General features: G+C 31.3%; 1 protein-coding gene across 1 annotated transcript in view; it reads left to right on the top strand.

The window, feature by feature from the left end:
- Positions 1–14,727: 14,727 nt before the first annotated feature.
- The window catches only part of LOC106478431, a 25,389-nt gene continuing 16,988 nt past the window's right edge, over positions 14,728–23,128 (top strand). The window contains exons 1-3 of the mRNA XM_013938974.2: positions 14,728–14,809; positions 20,373–20,522; positions 22,071–22,337. Coding sequence (XP_013794428.1) covers positions 14,728–14,809; positions 20,373–20,522; positions 22,071–22,337 — 499 coding nt within the window. The remainder of the gene's footprint in view (positions 14,810–20,372; positions 20,523–22,070; positions 22,338–23,128) is intronic.

Genomic DNA, 23,128 nt, shown 5'->3' with positions numbered 1-23,128 from the left:
CCGACTATTGTGGAACCAATCATAACATGATGACTCGTATCTCTACGAGTTCGTTTGGCGTCGTAGACATGAAAATGATGATCTCTTCAAGCAAATATTTAAGAATATTTCGGAATTTTACATTGAATTTATTACGTTGACACTAGATACCATGTATTGTCTTGATGTCTTGAAATTCTTTTAAATACATAGGTATATATGTAATGTTAAAAGTACTTCCTTTGTTTCGTAAGCAAAATAAAAAAAATTAAACAGTAATATTTCAGTAAACATTATCTTTTGTACAGAAAAAAATTAGAATTTCTAAAAAAAATATTTTTGCTAAAGATTAATGATTCAGTAAAGGAAAGTGTAGTATTGAGTACTATATGTTGTTTTCATTTTTTCTATCTAAAATATTTCATGCAAAATAACATAAATTAATAATAACAAAATAGATAGACAGATATTAACTTTTTTTTATTTTACTTCTTTTGCCAGTCGCCATTTAGTTGATCAAACCTGAGAATTTGAAAAATCACTGTAAAGTGTGAAATACTTAAATAAGACAATGTTAGTAATATAGATAATATATTACAGACAATTACACATCCCTAGTAATCTCATTGTTTCACTTCAACCTCTGAATAGATTTATCAAGTGTTTCATGATTGTTTTATTAATAATTTTAACAAACTTGGTAACATTTTATAATTTCTTGTGCAGAATTATGAGTATATATAATATGAACATTTGCTGAATTGCATTTGATACACTTCCCCTACTTATGAATGATGAAGCACTTTCCCTCTATATTTGCACTTGTAGGCATTATGTACATATATCCTTTTATAAGTCTATAAACCATAATATATAACTTGTTTGACACTTTTCAATCATGTATACGAACAGTTTAATACAACAGTTCAGGTTTAATTCTACTATAGGGTCTGATATATATACTCATTTTATAAAATGATATAAACCTAAATATAAATACTTAATCAAATAGCCGTGTTCTAAACGTTTTGATTGAATATATTTTTCCACAACGACAGTATAAAGTTATATGCTATTTTTTATGATATGTACGTGCTGTGGTATTCTAAGACATTTAGAATTTTGTCAGCATTGTTGCACAGGATTCCGTATATATTATGGCTTAAAACATGAAATTCAATGTTTGAAAGTCAAATGTTGTATAAGTTCTACTTAAAATCTGTTTACTGCCCATGTAGAATTAAATAAAAAACTTTGTAAGCATATTTAAATTGACCCATATTAAATTTATTGTGATGAAAGTTATGTAAGATTTTGTTTTATAATTTAGTGAAAGCTACATAAATAAAGTGTATAAGAAAGTTATAGAACGATTTTCACAAGTTATTAGGGGTGGGCAGATATCTCTAATGGCTTCGTGTTTAATAAATGTTCTGGGATACATTGTACGTGATGACATTTGTGGGTGTTGATTTTTTAATATGTTCAGAACTATGGATGGGATCAGTGAAACAATGTTACGTTACCGAATCGAATCTTTCCCTGAATTAAATGCTAAAGATTTATATATAATACTCACTAAATCAGAGGTGCCAAGGGACTTTGGTAAGTCGCGGCTAAAGCTTAAATGTTAAAGGTAAAATAAAACTGCTCAACAAAATTTTTTTTCTCTCTTCTGCTAGGAAAAAATGCAACTGTTTCTGAGTAATTTGACGATTCTGATTCTAAACGTCATATTGAAAGTACTGATCGCCTCTAGTTTTTGAGTTATGATAAATTTATTCAAAATATTCTTATATATCGTGAAAATAACAATTTTCCATTTAATAGCTTTATTTATTCGTTGAAAATTGCATTTAAGAATGTATAATCTGCATTATTTGATAAGTTTCTTTCATGTTCACAGCATAAACACCAAGAATCGATGGCTTAGTGTTCCAATTCAAAAGTACAGCTTTCAGATGAAACGATAAAAGTCTCCATTCTTGAGGATGTTGTTCAGTACTTAATTCTTCCATTAGTACATCAACATTTTTACAGAAACACAAAGTATCTTGCATGCTGTAGTGAGAAGCAAGACTTTTATGACGACTTTGGTAAATTGAAACTCTTGTTCCTGGAGCTAATAAATTTCATTACTGTAAACAGGAGCCAAGAAGTTCCCCATGCTGCTTTGATAGAGACAAGTCACGAATCAGATCATTTAATTATTCTTGTGTGATCAGATGAGGCAGTTTATGTTGAGGTACCACAGGAACAGAATTACTAGGTGAAGAGGATGAAGATGATTCGTTGTCTTCTTCGTAAGATAATTCTTCTGTTTCCCAATTCACTGGTGGATGTGACACTGGAAGAACATTCCTACGATGTACTGGGTTCGTTGCAGATGCAATATCTGGATATTTAATGCAGTGTTTACTTTTGCCTGAATATCCACAAAGATTAGTCATGCAAAAATAACATTCAACTACATGATCTTTGAGCTCACGCCATATCATGGGAACTGCAAATGGCATACTTGCTCTCTTTTATTCAGTCACTGTGTGAAGCCAGATGTGCAAACTGTACATCACACTTGTGGAGCCTAATTGTTTTCTAGGTTACCATTTTTACACCACATTTAGTGGTATTAAGCTTCCTTTACCTTGTGTGTGTGATGTTTATCCTTCGTGAAATTGTAATATATTTTCCACAAACATAGCAGAAACTGTTTGGGTGATTTTTTGCACTTTCGGCCTTTACTTGAAATGAAGGCAGCCAGTATTTCAAACGATTTTCTAAAAAATATAAAATAATATATGTTTACAGAACTAGAGTTTAAAAGATTTGAAGAAGCAACGTTTTGCAGAATTTGATTATATTACGGGTAAGATCAACTGAGAGAGAGGCGTCTGACTCCGCCCCTTTTACGCTCAGTCGAGGGATTTCTCGAATTTTCTAGCAAATTGAGCATGTGAGGATCTCGTGATTCCCAGCAGAGCAGGTGAGTGTGGAAATGAAGCAAAATTGTTCAATCGGCTACAATTATATCAGAATAAATATCATATATGAATAATATACCTGGAATTTTACACCAATACGATACAGTCAGTATTTGAAGTTATGAAAAATGTTTGTCTTTTACCCATTAAACTGTCCAAGTAAACTTAATTTCACAGCATAAATCTATTGTACTGAATTGATTGCATGTGTTACCTATTAGAATTTCGAATGGTCTGAAACCGAGCTAAATGATACTTTAAATTTAATAATTAAATTGTATTTTAGATTTAGCAGTTGAGTAAAAGCCGATATATAGTCAGTTTATGATATTTGCCAACAAGATTGATACATACAGTTTTCTTTTTAACACAAATGCGTTTTAATATACACACAACAATAAAATTTACAACGACAGTTATTACAAACAAAGATTTATAAACAAAAGTTTCACAAACTTACAAGCAATATAAAGTCTTCTTTCTAGTATGGAAATTCTTTAATATCTTATCGAGGGTTCGCGATGAGCGAGTTAATTACGAGTTGATGTAGATACGATTCGCTGGGAAGCTAACTAGCTTTGTCCTTTGCCACACACGCTGAGTTTCCACCGTTGAAGTTAGGTAACGTTTTCGTAAAAACACTAATGTCCAATGAGAATCCACTGAAGTTAGATGAGTTGTAATGTTCGAATTTTGTAAGTGTTCCTGGTCAAATATCTGAAGTTTCCCGAAAGTTACCAAAGTTTATAGCACACTGACTATAGCGAACTAATAATAGATACTCTCTTTTTAGCGCGTCGCGTTAGTTATAGTTATAGACGTGTGGAGGTTTTCTAGAAATTTCAGCTTTACGTAACAATACTGACGCTAACACAAGCGTTTACGTATACACATATTGTTGATTCTTACTCTCGAGAATCTTTTACAAGTTTGGAGAATAGGCGGGAGTTTCGCAATATATATTTAATAGTATAAATCATGTATGTTTCTAAATATAAATTTAATCCGAACAAACGTTGATATTAAAATAAATATATAATAACAAATTTGTTACACATGGTATTTCACATAGTGCTGATAGAATATTAAGATATTACAATAACTCAAAATTTAGAGGTGATAGAAAAAAATCTTATTACATTTTTGAAATCAGCACCATCAAATTACCCCGAATTACTTAAGTTTTTTCTAGAAGCAAATTTTTGTTTTCCAGTGTAATTAGTGCTTGAGTTATCAAAAGCACATATACTATTCAAGGTTGATTAGTGTCACAATATCATAGATACTGTTTTTAGTAAATTTGGTCCATTTATCGTAATAATTTAAATACAAAAGGTAAAACTGTGTCCCAATACGCATGATGTAAATAGACGCTCTGTTAACTACCTGTTGCTCAGGCCTCACTGTTATCGAGATAAAGATGTTACAGTCAGTTTCACAAAATTATAAAATATTCACCTATTGGGAACCAACAGCTTCCATAACTTTTACTTTAACAAATACATATATCTCAAATAATGAATACAATCATTTTCATTTGACGTATACTATAAAGAGTTATACATTTTATAAACAGTATTTCTTATCTTGGAATAAAACTAACAAAGATCAGCGAAACTAATAAACTTTTACCATCTGTGTTTGCACCACGTGCTCTTCGAACGAATTGTTGAACTTTTTTAACCATATTTGATCTCATCCTATTTCTTGTTTTCTAACACTTAGTTTATTGTTATAGGTGTTTCAGAAAGGTTTCACATAGATTTATTAGGAAGTTAATGACAGACTTTCGTAGCTCAACAATAAGTTTTGAGCTCATACGAGGTTTGAGGATTCTATTAAATCGTGTTTAAGGCCACAATTATCACTTTCTATTGTATTCATATTCTTCACAAAAGTTATATACTTGGGTAGAGTAACTTTACAAAGTATTTATTTATCTAGCTTCTCGAAGGTTTTTAATAAATGATTGGATATCTATAAAATATAATTAATTACTACTTATACCCGTGATCTTGTATCTGATAACCATATGAACATCGTGCTAGGTTTATATCAGTATCTTTGTCAAATGTTCCTGAAAAGTAAAAGGTGCTGTATGTTCTTTTTTAATTAAATACAATTAAATAAAGAATTAAAGCTTTTGAAACGTATCAAATTGCAGTAACATATAAATTTTAAAACAAATAGAAATCAATAAATTTCTCACAATTAATTTTATGTTTTCAGTTAATTTTCATAACGCAATAAAATAAACTAGTCTAATATAAACTCCAGTGATAGGAAGCTATTCAAATGGATATCAAATCCAAAATCACGGGTATAATCAGTAATTGAATATATCTTATTAAATATACATTAAGTATAATCATATATTTAAAAATACTTCAAAAAATAGATAAATAAATGAATTCTAAAGTTACTTATATACCAAGTATATAACTTTGTGAAGAATATAAATACAGTGGAAAGTGGTAATAACTAGAGCATTAGACAAATGGAAATAAATTTAACTTATATTCAAAGTATCGCGACTTTTTAATTTTCGTCTAGTTTATTTGTTTGCGACGTTTCGGGCAGAATAGTTATAAAGTTTTCGTTATAGACGTGTGTGTTTTACCAATTTTTTCACACGTCTTTCGGTCTTTTCTACTGTATAGTACATTTTGTTCTTCAGTGAGCCACTGGTAAGTTTATGCACTTACAACGCTGAGAACCGAGATTCAATTCCCCGTGGTGAACAAATTTCAAATAGCATATTTTGTAACTTTGAACAAAATCAAACAAACAAAAAAACTACTTTACATGAATCATACGTCAAAGTTATGATAATTGTCAACCGCCTCCTCGTTATCTATTTTAATAATATATATATATATATATATATATATTCACTTTAAAAACTTCTTTCTTATTATACATAAGAAAATATAAAAGCTTTGGTATATATATATATCACTATTTTTCCAAAATCAATATTTAAAATTTTAAAACTTCAAAGATCATGAATAATATTTATCTCTTCTTTTAGCTCTTTAACAAAATATTTAAAAAAAATTATACCAGAAAATCGATTATTAGTCATCCATTTAAAGCTAATTAAAGTTTCCTGAATTATTGTTTCATTCTCAACTTGTTAAGGGCCGGGTGTGATCTAATGGTTATCGTGTCAGGCTGCGGATCCAGTATTTGTGACGTGATTTCTCTGATTACGCTCTGCAGTTCAGGCCTGGGAGCGTTATAAGAATTAGTGTCAGTCAGATTATTTGGTTTAAAGAGCCTTGTGATGGCAGGTTCTGCTCTCTGGCTGTCGTGTTTTTGGCCCGTAGAATTAAAGACGACTATACTAGATTTCTAGACGAAACTGAGCTGGTCGTTCAGCCCACGTGCGCAAGAGATGCTGTTGAAGTTAAAGATTCCAATTCAAATTTGTGAAAATATATCTTTTATCACTAGTTATCTCCTGCCTGTGTCCAATCTTATTGGATCTCTTTTGATTTGCCTTTTATATTCCTGATCATGTGTGTTCCTATTTTACTTAAACATTTTACAGGTATTAAGTAATTGTGTTATTCTGTTTTTCTTGAGAGCTATAAGATTTTATTCATTATTATTCCTCAGTGGTTTGTATTTTCATATCAAACACTCTCCTTGTCATTATACCAGTACACAGTTGTCACAAACTTCCAATGTTCTTAGTTAAAGCTAAGTATAAATATAAATCTCAATTGTTAAGTTGTATTTTGTAACTTTCTAATACTTTAGATATTTACTAACACCATTAAACCACATCAATCTCAAGCAGTAATTATTTCAAGTGTCTCAATCTATGTGATTCTCAACGATAACGTAACTTCAAAAAATTGATTTACTTTGAATATTGTAAGTCGTTGATAGTGCCGAGTTCTAGTGAGGCATAATTTTGAATATATATAACTTTTTCCAACTTTTTAAAATCTGTATTTTTATCCAATTTAAAGTTTTAATGGCGTTAAAATATTGTCAGGAAATATAATATATTTTTTTCTTGAGGTTCGGTAATTTGTTCTGTTCTCTTATGTCAATCTCCTGTCTAGAGCAAGTCCTTAACCTTGTTTAATACATCTAGAGGTGCTAATTTTTAAATACACTGATGCACAAAGAAACATATTAGCACAGTATACCAAAGTAGTCCTTTATCATGTTCAGTACTCAAATATGTATTCAGAGTAAGTTGTTTTCTTTTGTTTAATACATTTAACTAGAAAGAAGTCCATATTAATCTAAACTAAGTTACTGATTTTGTTCAATACGGTGATGTGTAGAAAAACACATAATACCCCAACATTAAGTTTCTTACAGCTTCCGGTTTCCTTTTACCTATATTTACCCATTACAGGAAGTATAAATAAGTGTTTTTTGTTTGTTTGTTTCATATTCTGATTTATGAAGAGACACATAGAAGCGTCATGTGAAATCATATCCTCTGTTAATATTTATACAAGAATAGAAACAATTCGTAGATTTTTCATTTTTATCTTAATCGTCTTAAAATAAAATTATGTTATGTGGAATATCTTGTTGTAGTTAATCAAAGAACTATCTAGTGTTTTATAAAAGGAAATTATAACTACGAGTATATATATTATACATATGTATCTAACCGTTTGTAGACTGCCACTTATGTGTTCTGAAGACTTCTAAGAAGAAACATAACAAAGAAAATAACGTTTGTAGTACTTGCTACAGCTCAATGATTTTACTAGGAACGTGATCGTATGAAGAGCTAGCTGCACCACAAGGCAATTAAACTGTAAAAACACCACATTTTTAGTTCATTCATTGTTTGGTTGTTACAGCTGACCGGCTGAGAATAATGTTATATATGGAGGCTTTTTATATCGTTATATTTCCTGGTGCAAAGCATTTATAAACCACTTTTCATACCAATTTCCTTTATTCATCACAAGAAGAAAATTCTTATAAAGATCGTTTGTATTGAAATACAGAATCTTGGATAAAAATGACTTTCTATTTTTTAATATCGTGCAAAAATGATTAAATTTAATTTTTTGTCCTCCGGTGTGCCAGCGGTAAGTTTCAGAACTTACAAAACTAAAATACGGGATTTGATCCCCCGTGGTGGACAGAGTGTAGATAAACCATTATATAGCTTTGTGTTAAAATCCAGCAACAACATTACTTAATTTTAAGGATGTTTTGCCAACTAATGGCATTTCGTAGATAATTATTTTGTCATGCTCTGAGAATCTTAAAGCAACGCCAAATTTTACCGAGCCATGACTTATTAACTGACAACAGTTTTAAGCTTTAGATGTTTTAATATTTAATCTTTTTTTATAATCTCCATATCCTTGTGAGTGTGAATGTATCAACACGTTTATTATAACCATAGGAATATAAAACAGAGCTGAAACTAATATTCCACGTTACGAATTAATGCTGAATAGTAATATGTAGCTTTGATGAATTTTTACCAATTCTAATTTTTTTTTATCAGTAAATGACTAAAACGTCATTAAATGATAAAGAGAAAATCCCCAAAGACTAGGGAAAGTTTCTCACTTTGGTTCTTTAATAATAAAGGCTTATTTTGGAACTATTGAACACTATTATTAAGAAGTTGACACACTGTTGAATATATACTAGTTAGATGTTTACTGTAATTACCGTGATTTAGCTGGAACACGAGCAAAGAAGCTTCACTACTGATATAACAAAACTGTTTTTGCTGAGTCTTGTTTTTTCTTGTTTTCCCGTTCGACCATAGATATATAGTCTATACAGCTTCCAATCTTAAACACGTATTGCGAGCTACGTAACAGGAGGAAGATAAATACATAGAAGTTTGTTAGCTCATTTAATCCCTCAACGCTCTGCCCTTGTTATTTAATTTGCAGGAGGCCAAGGTTATTCTACACCCACAGGCAAGCCGCGAGTGCTTCCTGATGTAAGATCATTGACCGCATGCTGTTGCATCTGTTCCAAGAATTTCGAGAAGAGGGTTCTTAGGAGGGACAACTTCTTGTTTAACTAGTATAAAAGGTATGGTTATAACAACCGACTTCCGGGTAAGATACCTCAAACTTAGATCTCTGCAGTGGGATAGATCAAACAGACAACACAAGCCTAAGCTCCGTGTTTAGTAACGAAGAATTTGTGGCCAACGTGATTGCAGAGTTGTGTCTTTCAGTGTTCTGCTTTTTCACTGAGATTAAGAAGCACATCTGAAGACCTCACATTTGCCTACAGGAAGGTGAGATACAGTTAAATCAGACGTTGTTTAAGACTTCAAATGAACAACTTTAGACTAAGCTTTATCTATTATAATATTATTTAAAAGTGTCTATGAAATTATATATGCATCGAATAAAATTGTAGCTTGTGCTCTTGCAACAAACTGGTTAAACTAATAGTTATTTAGTTAATATTTGTCCGGTTAACACGATAAGCAGCTCTAATTAACATGATAAATATTTTGTTAGAAGGTACATTAATATATTTATTTTTAAACTCAGCAATAATGCTGATCGAAAATATGTTAAAATCTTATTAGTTATTGAGCTTATGCCTTTAAAAAACATACAATTCTATACATTATATTGCATGATATGGGCTCATATTTCTGTTCGCTAATACACGAATGTGCAGTTATGCAGAGAATCAAAAACTTTTGGAACTTAATCATTCTGTCTTAAATTTCCAAAAATAAAACTCTGCTAATATAAAAAAGACAACAAAATTGATTTGAATTATGAGTACTTTGATATTCATGTATATATATATATATAGAGAGACATATGTTTGTGTGTAAGTAGTTGTGGTTCATTATTTACCTGTCTAGCTATCTGGATACTGCTAATTACATCTTTAGTGAGGCACCATTTATGAAGTAGTTAGTGTTAGGGCATACCTTGTCTTTCCAGGGTGAATGGTGGTTAGTGACTTAGTGTTATAAGATATATACTAGAAATAAGTTAAACTTATAAATTTTATCTACATTCAAATATAATTCATTCTAATAAATAGTTAAGTTAAAGACTTGCCATATTTCTCATTCCAACACTGTTTTAACAGAAAACATGTATACTTGGATTATTTATCATCGAACATGATGCTCAGATTAAGTCATAAAACCACACCAATTTATACTGTTTTTTAAGGCCTCTTAAGTTCACATCATCCAGTAAATTTTAAGAGATTCTTACCTAGCAAGTTTGTCGTTTAAATGTCATTTTCCAGTGTTCGGAAAGAACCAGTTGCATATTTTAGATAAACAAAATCTACGTTCTCCTATTACGTCATAAAGTGCATAACTAAAATACTGGAATTCTTGGCGAGGTGGTGTCAAATATAAACTACTATTTAAAAGGAACCATTTTCTTTAAGCTGATGAAATGCTTCAACTTCTACATATAAAACTGTATGGTAATGTTGTCAAAAGTGGTTTGTATTATGGCGTACAAGACAAAATTATAAGAGCCACTTTGATCTCTTTGAACACCTGCTTAAACCTTGCTAACATTTAATATTTGATACTTTTCCTTATTGGGCCTAACACAGTATTTTAAAAGTATGGGACCTGGATATTATTGTAACAAAATATTCTAGTTGATTTTAAACAATTACTTATCTCCAGTTTTTCCGTGACGATTTATCGTATATCTGGATGCGTTTTTTATTCTTATAGCAAATGATTCTGTTGAATATAATGCTCAGTTCATCATTCTTTTAGCTTTACGCCTTATATTTTGTCATACTGTTTCTAAAATTATCAAACGAACGGCGAAAGATTTTTTATTTGCAGAAAGTTGGGTTTGATTATCAGGAAATGTTCTGTGACAAGTAAGTCCTCTTTCATGTCGCAAAGAAAAGTTAATTAAAGCAAATAAAAAGAAGGAAAAATAGAAGAAAAAAACATTCGTGGCTATTATGCAAGACAAATGATTAATGATAAGAAACTAAAACTAAAAAGTAATTAGTAAATTAAAATAAAAACTCTATACATCAAACTTGTAGTTGAGTGAGAGAAAACCTTTATAAAGAGATGGAGTACAAAGTAAGGAAACCATGAAGTCTGTAGCAGTCTGCTGTAATTAACTGGCTTCCATTTGTTTAATGGCTCTCTCTATAGTTAATAAACAACCTGGTGTACTGTAAACTCTGCGATTCACTTCAAAGTGACGAATGAAACAAGATTGTTTGAGCCCACAATGTATAGTATAGACTGATTGACTATGCATTTGAATTTCACATCACATGACTGATCACCAGATGTCGGATTTTCATAACAATGAACTGGTAAAGGTTTTGTTTGTTTGTCATTAAGCACAAAGCTACACAATGGGCTATCTGTGCTCTGCCCACCACGAGTATCGAAATCCGGATTTTAGCGTTGTAAGTCCGCAGACATACTTCTGTGCCACTGGGGCGAACTGGTAACGGTGATTGATATTATTTTATATCAGTGGTTTTGCATTATCATATGCATAATATTACATATTCTAATCCATTTTATTTTTTTAAGTAATAAAGTTTCCAACCTTTACTGGTGCAAATCATGTACGTCAAAAAAGGTTAACAAAATCACCCAATACACTGACATATTTTTCCTCTTTTCAGTTTCCATGGCTGTTCTGTCGCCAGCTCTACATTTGACTGTAATATCGAACATTTAGTGTAGCCAGCTCTACATTTGACTGTAATATCGACCATTTAGTGTAGCCAGCTCTACATTTGACTGTAATATCGACCATTTAGTGTAGCCAGCTCTACATGTGACTGTAATATCGAACATTTAGTGTAGGCAGCTCTGCATTTGACTGTAATATCGAATATGGGAACTATGAACAGCAAAGATGATCCTATTATTATTATTATTATTATGTGGGGTATTAATGGTACCATTCTGCAAGCTATAGAGGCTTATTTTGTTTAACACCGTAATTAAACCACCAACTTATGCACAATGTTCCTCTACGTAAATTAAGGACTGGCCTAGCCCTTGGCTTCCTCTAAATAGACATAAACCTGCTAACTAGCTACAGGCTAAAACCCGACTAATCTGTAAAAAGAATATTGCACTAGACGTTGTTTATCTACTGGACGCGTTCGTAGTACCATTTCAGGTGAGCTGGTTTGTGTCATGCTATGAACGGGTGCATTTTAAAGAGAATCTAGCAAACAGCCCCACCTTGCGAGGAAAATATTTTCTCTTAATCATCTGCATACTAACGCGGTGTCCAGCGATTACAGAGATCCAGAATCAACAGATATTAATCAACTGTTTGTGGCATGGACAGTTGTCCGAAAAACTGTAGCATTGGTTTCGAAAAACAGTTCCACATTCTGCTAACCACAGTGAAGAAACCGAAATACTTCTATAGTTTCCGTAAAACTCTCCATAGTCTTAAAACTTTCTCTATTTTCTAAGAAATAACCTATATATATATATGTACACCTCAAACCTAAATCATCTTCCCTATTGTTTCTCACATAAATTTTAGAACCCTACCTTCGCATGCAAACAGTATGTTTTTTCTTTCCCACTTACTTAAATCATTAAATGCATTGTTCAAGTTAGTCAAATGATAATTGGAAATTTATAATGTAAATAGCTATAACAAGGCAAAATCCCTGTTATGAAGTGATAGCAGTCACTTACTTGTTTTTACAAATCAGCTATCTGACAATTAGTCATAAAGTCTGTAATGAAAACTATTAGTCATCCACCTAACGATCGTAAACGAACATTTAGTGTAGGCAGCTCTACATTTGACTGTAATATCGAACATTTAGTGTAGTAGAATTCTCTAGATTTTCTAAACGATTTTTCCGTAAATCACAGCCAATTAATCAATATCCATTACTCCGAATATTATTGCCGTTTATTGAATATGGGAGAATAGTTTATTTTGTTGTCATAGTTGACAGATACGATATATATATATTTAACGATGTTAATGGACTGCACTGATATAATTCATATTGATAATTAACATTGTGACAAAGTTAGACGGTATAATTGACTATGTAACAATATAAAAGCTATTATTAATATGTTTAACTGTGAAAGAGTTAAGACTATTCACGTGAAAGTACACATAAAGAAACACTGTTCACACATAAATATCTACTCCGTATGGAGTAATTACATTATAATGTGTGACACTACTCAATACAGTCATACAGCTAGTTATCCCATTCCATTACTCCACATAATAAAATATTTGTGACATCGAGTATTTCCGGCAAAGCAGAGAAGTCCAGGTTCACAAAAACAGGAGGTATGCAGGTGTTTTTCCCTACAGAACACAAATTTATACAAGGAACAAATATTTAATGAAAATCTTCACAGTTTACAACGTGAACAACAATGCACTATCATACAGTACAGTGCAACACTACAGCAATACAGTTTATGGTAAGCAAGTGATTATTTGTTTGTATGTGTGACCAAAAAAAAAGGGGGGCTATGACTAGTAAGGGCGATGAAAACGTTATCAAACAACATGCTTCTGATACTGCATGTTTTTCTCCTATAACATAGGCTAAAATATAAAAGAGAGTACCCCAAGTTAAAATGTAACACAATAAGGTTAGCACTGGCTTTAGACACTACAAAATCCAAGGTCCTACCTCGGATTTCACCACAAGAATGATAATCTGTACTTTAAATAAAAACCTATATTATACTCCACTGTTCTATGGAGGCATCTTATTACAGTACGCTCACTGGTTAACTTAAATAACTACTTAATTAAAGGCGAAAGTCGAATGGTTTCCGCACAAATAAAAATCAATGCTAAAGTTACAACTTGGGCAGTTCCAGGAGAGTAAAACCACATAAAAACATACAAACATGTTACCGACAATCAAAAGCAAGAACTTTATGAGTTCTCGTATAGAAGTTAAAGTTACAGAAACACTACGAAAACACTGTTTAAGTCCAAATGAAACTAAATCTGTTATCCCATGTAAAGATCTATATAAATTCCTTTAAAAGTTATATAAGTGAAAACCTCTGTAAGATCTAGACAATATTTTTGATAATTTGTGAAAAATTCCAGGTAAAGTCCTGTAAAACATGCTCTCTCAGGTCCCGACACTTTTGAATATGGCAATAAACGGTTGAGTTTCTAACACAAGAAAACAGTAATTAGTACCTGTTAGATCAGTTGGCTAACGGGCAGTGTGATCATGGGCGAGTCCACCCGAAATTACTGTCTCATTCACCAACAAGAATCACTCGGCGTGTTAATTAAAAAGCACGTTGTAATTACTGGAAGAGAATCAGATAAGAAGGCGCCTAACCCCACTTGACCCAATTATTCCCTGGAAATGTGAAAGCTCGAAACTTACTTGAGTAATGTTATGTTCCAACTTTAGAACCTTGGGAATTATAGAAAAAAAAAATTTGTGATCTTAACTTTAAAATAAAAGGAGTGGAAAACATGTAGTACAGCCCGGTGCTAAATATCATTAGCAAATGCTGCCACATTATAAACTCTTACTATCCCATATCATCACGGTCCCAACAATCATTATCCAATACTCAATGGCTAAGGCAAGTAGATAAAGTAGTTTTTGTCTATACAGATTTATAAAAATCAACTTTATATGTTGTTAATAAAGTTCTAAATAATTATTGAACAATCATTTTGAACAATGGATTTTTATGTTATGTTTTGTTTTCTTCAATAATACTTACGTATCTTTAGGTTTGATTATTTGAAATGACATTCTGTTTTGTATTGCAGGACCTACCATGGAAATAAGACTTGTAATTGCGGTGTGTTTTCTAACATTCTTCACTTTAACAAAAGGCCAGTTTCAAGCACCTAGTTTTGGTAAGTATAGCACACACACACACATCCAAGAGGTTATTGTGCAGTCTGTTGTTCTACTGGAAATAATTGGATATCCAAACTCAAGCTAGAACTTTCGGGATGTCAAATGAAATATCAAAGCGAGAAATACTTAGATTAACATAACAGCCATTAGACGGTTATTTTAATTTAAGACTAATTAAAAAGAAGTAATAAAATTTAATCAACTGAATTCAGTAATATAGTCACATTGTTTACAAGCACGGAAGCCTAAATAAACGACACTTTGGACTTCATTAGTAATTGCTTTGATTAGAAAGTTAAGTTCCTTTACTCGCGAAGATTTATATTATTTAACATAAGCCACATAAACACCTCAGGAAAAAATTTAAAATTTTCGGACTTACAATGCGTAAATCCGGGGTTTGATTCCCCGCGATGGACGGAGGGTAGATGGCCCATTGTATAAGTTTGCGTTAAACGAAACAAACAACAACAGGTATATAAACCTAAAACAATTACTTATTTCAAAATTACAGGCTTTAAGTTAATATGAAACGTAATATTTACTTTGTTCCGCTAATAAGACATATAACCGAATATTCTTAATAAAATAATAAATATGATAATATCAACAAAACTTTAAATTTCGAAGCTTGAGCCAAAAATGTTAACTTTGCATGTGTGGATCTAAACGCTACCACATTAAAGAAGTTTACAAATAAATGATTACGCTAACTTTAGCTATCTAATTTGTTAGTTGCCAATTATTTTTACTCACTATAGTAGAAGACGAAGTTAAAGAACTTCGAAATTAACGCAAGTGTTCGAACAGGATGTAATGCATTTTTAACCATCAACATATTTCAATATCCTTGGTATAAGGTTATCAGCAAATATAAAATATTCGTGAACTATAGGTTGTCTTTGAAGTCTTAAAACCCCTTAATACACGAGATTGTTGCTTCATAAGTAGCTATAGAAGCAATAAACGTCACAGCTGTTACCGGAACTTTATATAAGTTGGAAAAGGCTTTCTGGTAAGGATAAAGGTGCAAGAAAGTATTGTAAGATCTAATTTCTTTTTATATAAGTTAGAAAATACTTTTTGGTAAGGATAAATGCGCAAGAAAGTGTTGTAAAGCTATTTTCCTTTTATATAGGTTAGAAAAGGCTTTCTTGTAAGGAGAAAGCTGCAACAAAGTATTGTAAGAGCTATTTTCCTTTTATATAAATTAGAAAAGGCTTTCTGGTAAGGATAAAGGTGCAACAAAATATTGTAGGAGATATTTTCCTTTTATGTAAGTTCTTTGTTGCACCTTTATCCTTACCAGAAAGCCTTTTCAATTGCGTCACGGAACAGTTTGAAGTTTTCTATGACGTATACGATTTGGAAAATTTTCTGTTAAGTAAATGATCATGCAATTTAAGAAACTGAAGAGAATCTTTAAAAAAGAATATTTAACAGCTTTCGATTCTTTGTTGCTGCGCTAAAAAAAAGTATTCTCTCATTATTCACCTAATAGGTGCTAATGGAAAATTGTTTTCATTGAAGACAAGCATTGAGAGATGATATACTTTATCAGCAACAATATAGATCATATTAAAGGAAAATAGCACTTACAATAGAACGCCCCTATCACACGTGACTTCTGTTTAAACAATTTAAAAGCCATCATACAATCTATTATCTTTCTCTTATACCAACTTAGGAAGCTTAGCTGAAGAAGTGAAACGTCGTGATTTATGACTTCTTTGCAGTTGCCCAAGTAAAGCAGAAGTTTTTCAGAAGTACAGCTAGGATCATTGTAGACAGTTTTGAAGTACTTATATTTGTGAAAAGAATTTCTCTGTAAGCGTGCACATCTTCACAATATTATACTTGTATCCACAAGAGCATAAAATTTCAGTTCGTTTACATTTACATGTTAATGGTAGACGTTTGATCTATCTGGGTGCACATCTTCACAATATTATAATTGTATCCACAAGAGCATAAAATTTCAGTTCGTTTACATTTCCATGTTAATGGTAGACGTTTGATCTATCTGGGTGCACATCTTCACAATATTATAATTATATCCACAAGAGCATAAAATTTCAGTTCGTTTACATTTTCATGTTAATGGTAGACGTTTGATCTATCTGTAGAATAAAGGTAAAATGGACATCCTTTACAAATCTTTATAAATATTTATGTTAGGCCTTTGTATTTTTATTATTATTAACTCATCCTTAATCTATCTTTTTGTACACACCTTGTTCTTTACTTGACATCGTTGTGTTTTGGTAAATTATTTTATGGTTCATTTTTTATGTAATCATTTACATGTGATGTTCCTATTAAGTGTTCATTAAGTCTGGTATTAGATTTCTAATTGTTTTACCAGTATATAGAGATTCACAATTTTCACAGTTAATTTGATAAATAGATCCATTTGTGCAGTCTTCATTGTTGTAAGGTTGATTTAGTAGATCCTTTATTTTTAGTCCTGGTTGTTGTAAGATTTTTATTTCAATATCTGAGTTGTGCCTTTTGATAATTTGTTCTATATTCTTATAAGCCGGAAAGCAATATTGCGTAAGCCTTTTAATACATCTATTTTCCGATTGATGTCGTGTGCTTATTGCTAATAGATATATATTCCGTAGTGTATGTTCTTTCTATGTGTTTTTATGTTGGATGCGCTGTGCTATGTTGCGAAATCATCTAATATTTAAATTTAGAAAGTTTGTTGTTGCTTATTTTTCTCTTCACTTGTGCATGTTATGTTAGGATTTATGATATTAATGTTGTTGTTTTTTAAAGTAGTTTTGTTAATTTTGGTTATTAAAACTACATAATATATCATCAACGTATCGACACCAAGTGCCTGGGGAGGAGGGGGGATAAGGATGTTTACATTGACTTTGTTTTTATAGAATTCATAAGTTCGCTAGAATGGGTGATAGAAGGCCTTCCATGCTAAGTCCACTTTTTTTTATGTAAAATTATCTCAAGAATTCACCACCAAAAACAAACAAAGTTTTAACTCTGTTGAATTGGGATCTGTTTTATAGTTTTGACTTCGGTCTTTTATTCACACGTTAATGGCTTCAGAGGTCTGTATGTGTGGAAATATTGAAACGTTTTGTTGACTTCATAGGAATACTTCCTTATTGTTTCTGGTTTATTTTTAATCAAATCTGATGGCAGAAAAAAGATGTTTGCCTAGGTTGTACATTATGGAAAGATAACTGAGTTGATCCCAATCCAGGTTTTGTGTATTCTTATACTGCCATAAATCATTGGTGTTCAAGCATCCGTGTTTTGGGGTGTTATTTTAATTTCTTTAACGATGCTATTTTCTTTGCATACTTTAAAAGGAACATATTTAACTTGTTTTCATATGTGCTGTTCAGGCTTTTTTGGCACTTTTCTTTGTCTTCATCAATACGTCAAGCGTAAGTGTTCTAAGACATCTGTATGTTTTTGTAGTTTTTCATTGTAGACATTTCATGTTTTGTTAGGCGGTAAAGTTGTGGCAATTGGATATACCCTGTTGTCATGGTTAATATCCTGTACAACCACCTAAGTCTAATTATTAGATATTAACAAATGTTTTATAGATAGGTACTAATCACTTATTAGATTTGATCCTACGCTTTGGCTACTAATTTGTTGCTGTTTTAGGGAAGCCCTAAGAAGGAATATTTTTATGTTGGCTATGGCCGGAATTCGATTTTGGTCATCTTGATGGAAATATGGTACGTTATTCACTCAGCCGATGTTTGTAACAGTGGAAGGATGGCACACACAGCATTTCGCTGTCTTGAAAAAACTTTGGGATCAGTAACTGCAGTCTAGCATCACATTGATCTGTAGCAAACCTTTGTTTCAGATATAACTTGTAACAGTGCAACACAGATACCATTTACAATGACGCTTCTCAATTCATAAATATACTCATTTACTTTCTCATCTTTCACAAATCTGACAAGTGTTCCACACCAGTGGCGTCAAGGTTTCGCCTGCTATTAAACAAGAACAAAACAAAAATTAGTTCACTTTATTGATTGCTACTTATATGCGATGTTCTTAGTTATAATGAGTGCCAAAACAAATATTACTTCATTTTGAACTTCTGAAGAAGTGTACAAAGTATTACATTGGACAAGATTTACAGTTGTTGTTGTTGTTTTACTGCTGTAAGGACTCTGATTGGTTTCTTACTCGAAGAGACACTTGTGAAGAAGATGAGAAACTACTACACTTATTATATTGCAATAAGATTGTTGAATTTTAATAATATATAACACTATCACTGACAGTCGGCAACGTTATTAGTGCTTTGAACTCGAAGTCGAAAGGTTAGAGGTTTGAAGGTTGCCCATGTCATGTCATCATTAAATCATTGAAAAGCTCAAACTAAATAATAAACCCAAGCGCGACATATTTACTTCGTAAGTATGTAGAAGGTGGATTCGGTAACAAAGGAAATGACCATCAATTCCATTGTTTAGCTCAGAACTGTCTCCCTCTCTCATTAGTTGCTCAAATTTTGTTTATAATATTTCCAAGATATAACCATAACTCACAAGAAATTTCTACTCTAAGCGTTAAGGTGGATGAGATAACGTATGTAGCTCCATAATAAAAATAACATGATTTCTCCTTAATTAATGTAGTACAATTGTGTTCAATCTAATAAACATAAATACATATTTTTTTTCTGGGCGAACTTAAAGAAGGTTTTGGTGTGCCTGGTCCCTGTGGTCTCACTCGTAGCTACAGACAAGATATTAAATTTAAAACACTTTGAGTTCAAACACTTTCTTGATAATAATGTTGCACAAGAAAAACTTCCATCTACAATATATAAAACTATCAGTATTAACAAGTGTTAAGTACACGCACACACCCGTGTTTTAGAGTTTAGTTTGAGGTCTCTTACCGCTAAAAACTGGGTTCTATCCCTTTGGCGGGCACAACATAGATAGATTATTGTGTAGCTTTTTGCTTGACAATAAACAAATAATTTAAACATGAGAACAATAACAAACAGCGCAGTTTTATTACTTGTTGTTGTGTGGAACAAATGTCAAGTTTTAACACCGTTTTTCTATTTTATTTTTCTGGAGTAGTAGTCGTTTAAACAAAATATAGAGAATTATAACATATAATAATTGGCTCTGACCATTATAGCATTTTGACAGGAAACGTTCTGTTGATTAATTAACAATAAAGCAAAGCGCGTTTACATTTCGTTTGTTTCGTTGAATTCCTTATTGAAAAATACTTCCACTTTAATTTAAAGTTCATCCTTAGGCTTTTTAAATAAATGTGATAGGTCAATGACAAAGAAAGTTTTTATTTGATCAAAAAATAGTATATATTTTAAATCAACGTGAACTCTTTAATTCTAGAAAGTTGTTATACTATTGGTTTTTCGTCACAGCTTGCCAAGTTAGCCTACGTTATAGCTTACAAATCTTAATTTGATAAATAGTATCATATTTTCCGAACTTTCATGTTTATAATGTTTATGCTAGTGGATCATACCTAGCTTTGTATACCAATCTGTATTTTCTGTTTCAATTTTAGCTGGAATTTTGAATTTAGTTCGTTACCAAAACTCAGACTGTATTGGAAGTAATGGTTTAGAAGGTACTTGTCTATCTGCCGCAGAGTGTTCTAATAGAAAAGGAAGTAGCATTGGCAACTGTGCCAACGGATTTGGAGCCTGTTGTCTTGGTAGGTTTATGATTTTTTTTTGCTAATTCAAATTCCTAAACTTGTTGCTATTTCTTTCCCTCTCATAAACAAAGTTTCTTATTATTTCTATATTAATATTATTTTGTGTTTTTACTAATTCACGGAGATTTGTGGTTTTTATTCATTTACAGTTTTCATTCCGTCCTTACTGACACTGTTTGTTTCTTTTCCTATCAATACACTAATCCTATTCTTGTTAACACTCTGTGTCTTCCAGTCTGTTTTATTGTATTTTTTAATCTTATTGAATGTCTTCCAGAATAGGAATAGCAATTCTTACGTAAAAATAGCAAATTAATTCAAAGGTTTCCAATTAAAGCACTTGATCTTAATATTGACTGGTGCAAGTTATACTGCTCGTTGAAATTTAGTAATTTGGTATACTGAAAAATAACACAGTTTAAGAATAACGTTTTCAATAAATTCCTTTATTTAAACATATTAAACTTTGCAACGAAAAATTATGAAGCCAGCTTGAATTTACTAGCTATTTATTTTGTCAACAATAAATATTTTCTTCTAGTCTTTTATTCTAAATCAGTATACATATAGTCTTGTTTGTGCTTAAATAAGCAACAAGTCATAAAGAAATGCTTAAAAAGGCTAATAACTTCGTATTTATGTTGAATAAGACATAAACCTCATATATATGAAAGGCGGGAAATACAGGTAATTATTGCGTAAAACAAATGATGTTTATCACCATTATTGTACTGAGGAAATTTACATTGTTAAGTCGTATCAAGAAATCCTGCATGAAGTATATGAATATGAACTTACTAATAGATAAACAAAACGTATGTTTACTTTACACATCTGAAAGAAGCTTATTGGGGTAACATTAACAGATATAGCTTGACAAAACGCTTTTGGGATTTTTCTAAACATAGCAGTTGTGACGTCAAATGACATATTTGGGTTTCGATTAAGTTGAAAATTCTATTATTATTCATATTTGATAGTCATCGAAAAAATTCCGAACACAAACAAGTATTTAAACAAAACTTTCTTTTGTTCGATAATTACTTATAATCATTATGTTTAAGATGAAAAAAAGATTAACCTCAAAACAATCTTATAGAAGAATAAACTTATTTCTCAAGGAGCTAAAATCTATGCATATAAAAATAAACAAAGAAAAAATGTTCGTTCGTAATTTACATTTGGTACAGCATTAAAATGTTAGTTAGACATTTCTAAATTTTGATGTTTAGTGGACTTCCTATTGTGACAAAGTGCTGATAGATTTGGAGACATTAAATATAATGTAATACCAAAAAAAAAACAATATATATATATATATATTGAGTATTATAAATTTAAAAGCAAGTAATACATAAAGATACTAATTTCGTTCTGGTTTACAAATACTTTGTTTTAAGTGCTTGTCTTTATTTTTATACTTCGGTTAGAAATACGATTATGACAGAAGTTAGGTTTTATTAATTATTGTATTTAGTTAAAATATGGTAACATGGTTTGTATATTTGCAAGACTTACATTATTAATAACGATACAATTTTACAGAGAAATTCACTTGTGGTAACATCACATCGAAGAACGAGACTGTTTTTGTCCACCGTAACTACCCATTAGATGGTGAAAATGATACAGACACCTGTCAAGTAACAATTGAAAAACTGACGGGCGTGTGTCAGTTGAGGTTGGACTTTTTGGAATTTAGTCTGGGACAACCGGACAAAAATGGGCAGTGCACAACTGATTCATTCATGGTGAGGACAACGATAGGAGAAAAGTTACCAGTTTTATGTGGCGAAAATAGTGGGCAACACCGTAAGTAAAATCATTTAGTATAGTGCCAGAAGTCCAAAAGGGTGATTGTTTTATTTTCTAGATATTTTATTCTAACAGTTGGCTAGCAAGATTAAAGCTTATGTAACATGATCCCAAAGGGCTAAAATACTCCAACTGTTACCATTTTACGTCTGTTATGACATTTCTTAAGAAGTTCATTCCCGAATACTTCTAGCGATGCTTTATGGACCCCTTTCTTTCAGATATAATTGCTCTGCCACTGTAATCTTTGGCAGTTTGATGGATGCGGAAAGGCTTCTTAGTTTGGATAACGATAACGAAAGGATACAAAAATAAATGAGCACGTGACATATAAAAATGAAAATTTCAAGATTAGACTTTTTAGGTTATTACTTAGGTAAAGCGTATTCAAGAGAAACAAGAATATCATATTCGTTGTGAAGTAGAGTGAGTCCATAAATTAGTTTTATAAAGATGAGTTAAATAATTTTAGACGACTGAAATACGGAGATTCAAAACTTTAAACTTGGATTGAATAAACAATACTTTAATGATTTAGCTTAAATAAAGAATTTTATAGAACAAATCTAAATATTTAGATGTTTAACGCTAGATGAAACACAGAAGCTCAAGAATAATTGCTTACTTAAAATCATTTTAACATTTTTGGTGGAATGGTGACATTTAAAGGCACCTTTATTGTAAACGAAACCTGTAATCTCAGATGTAATAAAAAAGAAAAAAAAAAGATTTAACAATAAATCTAAATAAATTAAAACGGCAGGTGTGTGTATATATATATATATACA

The sequence above is a fragment of the Limulus polyphemus genome, unplaced genomic scaffold, assembly GCF_000517525.1.
Source record: "Limulus polyphemus unplaced genomic scaffold, Limulus_polyphemus-2.1.2 Scaffold211, whole genome shotgun sequence".
Classification (NCBI taxonomy): Eukaryota; Metazoa; Arthropoda; class Merostomata; order Xiphosura; family Limulidae; genus Limulus; species Limulus polyphemus.
Note: the sequence above shows the minus strand (reverse complement) of the source record. Positions and strands in the feature narration are given on the sequence as shown.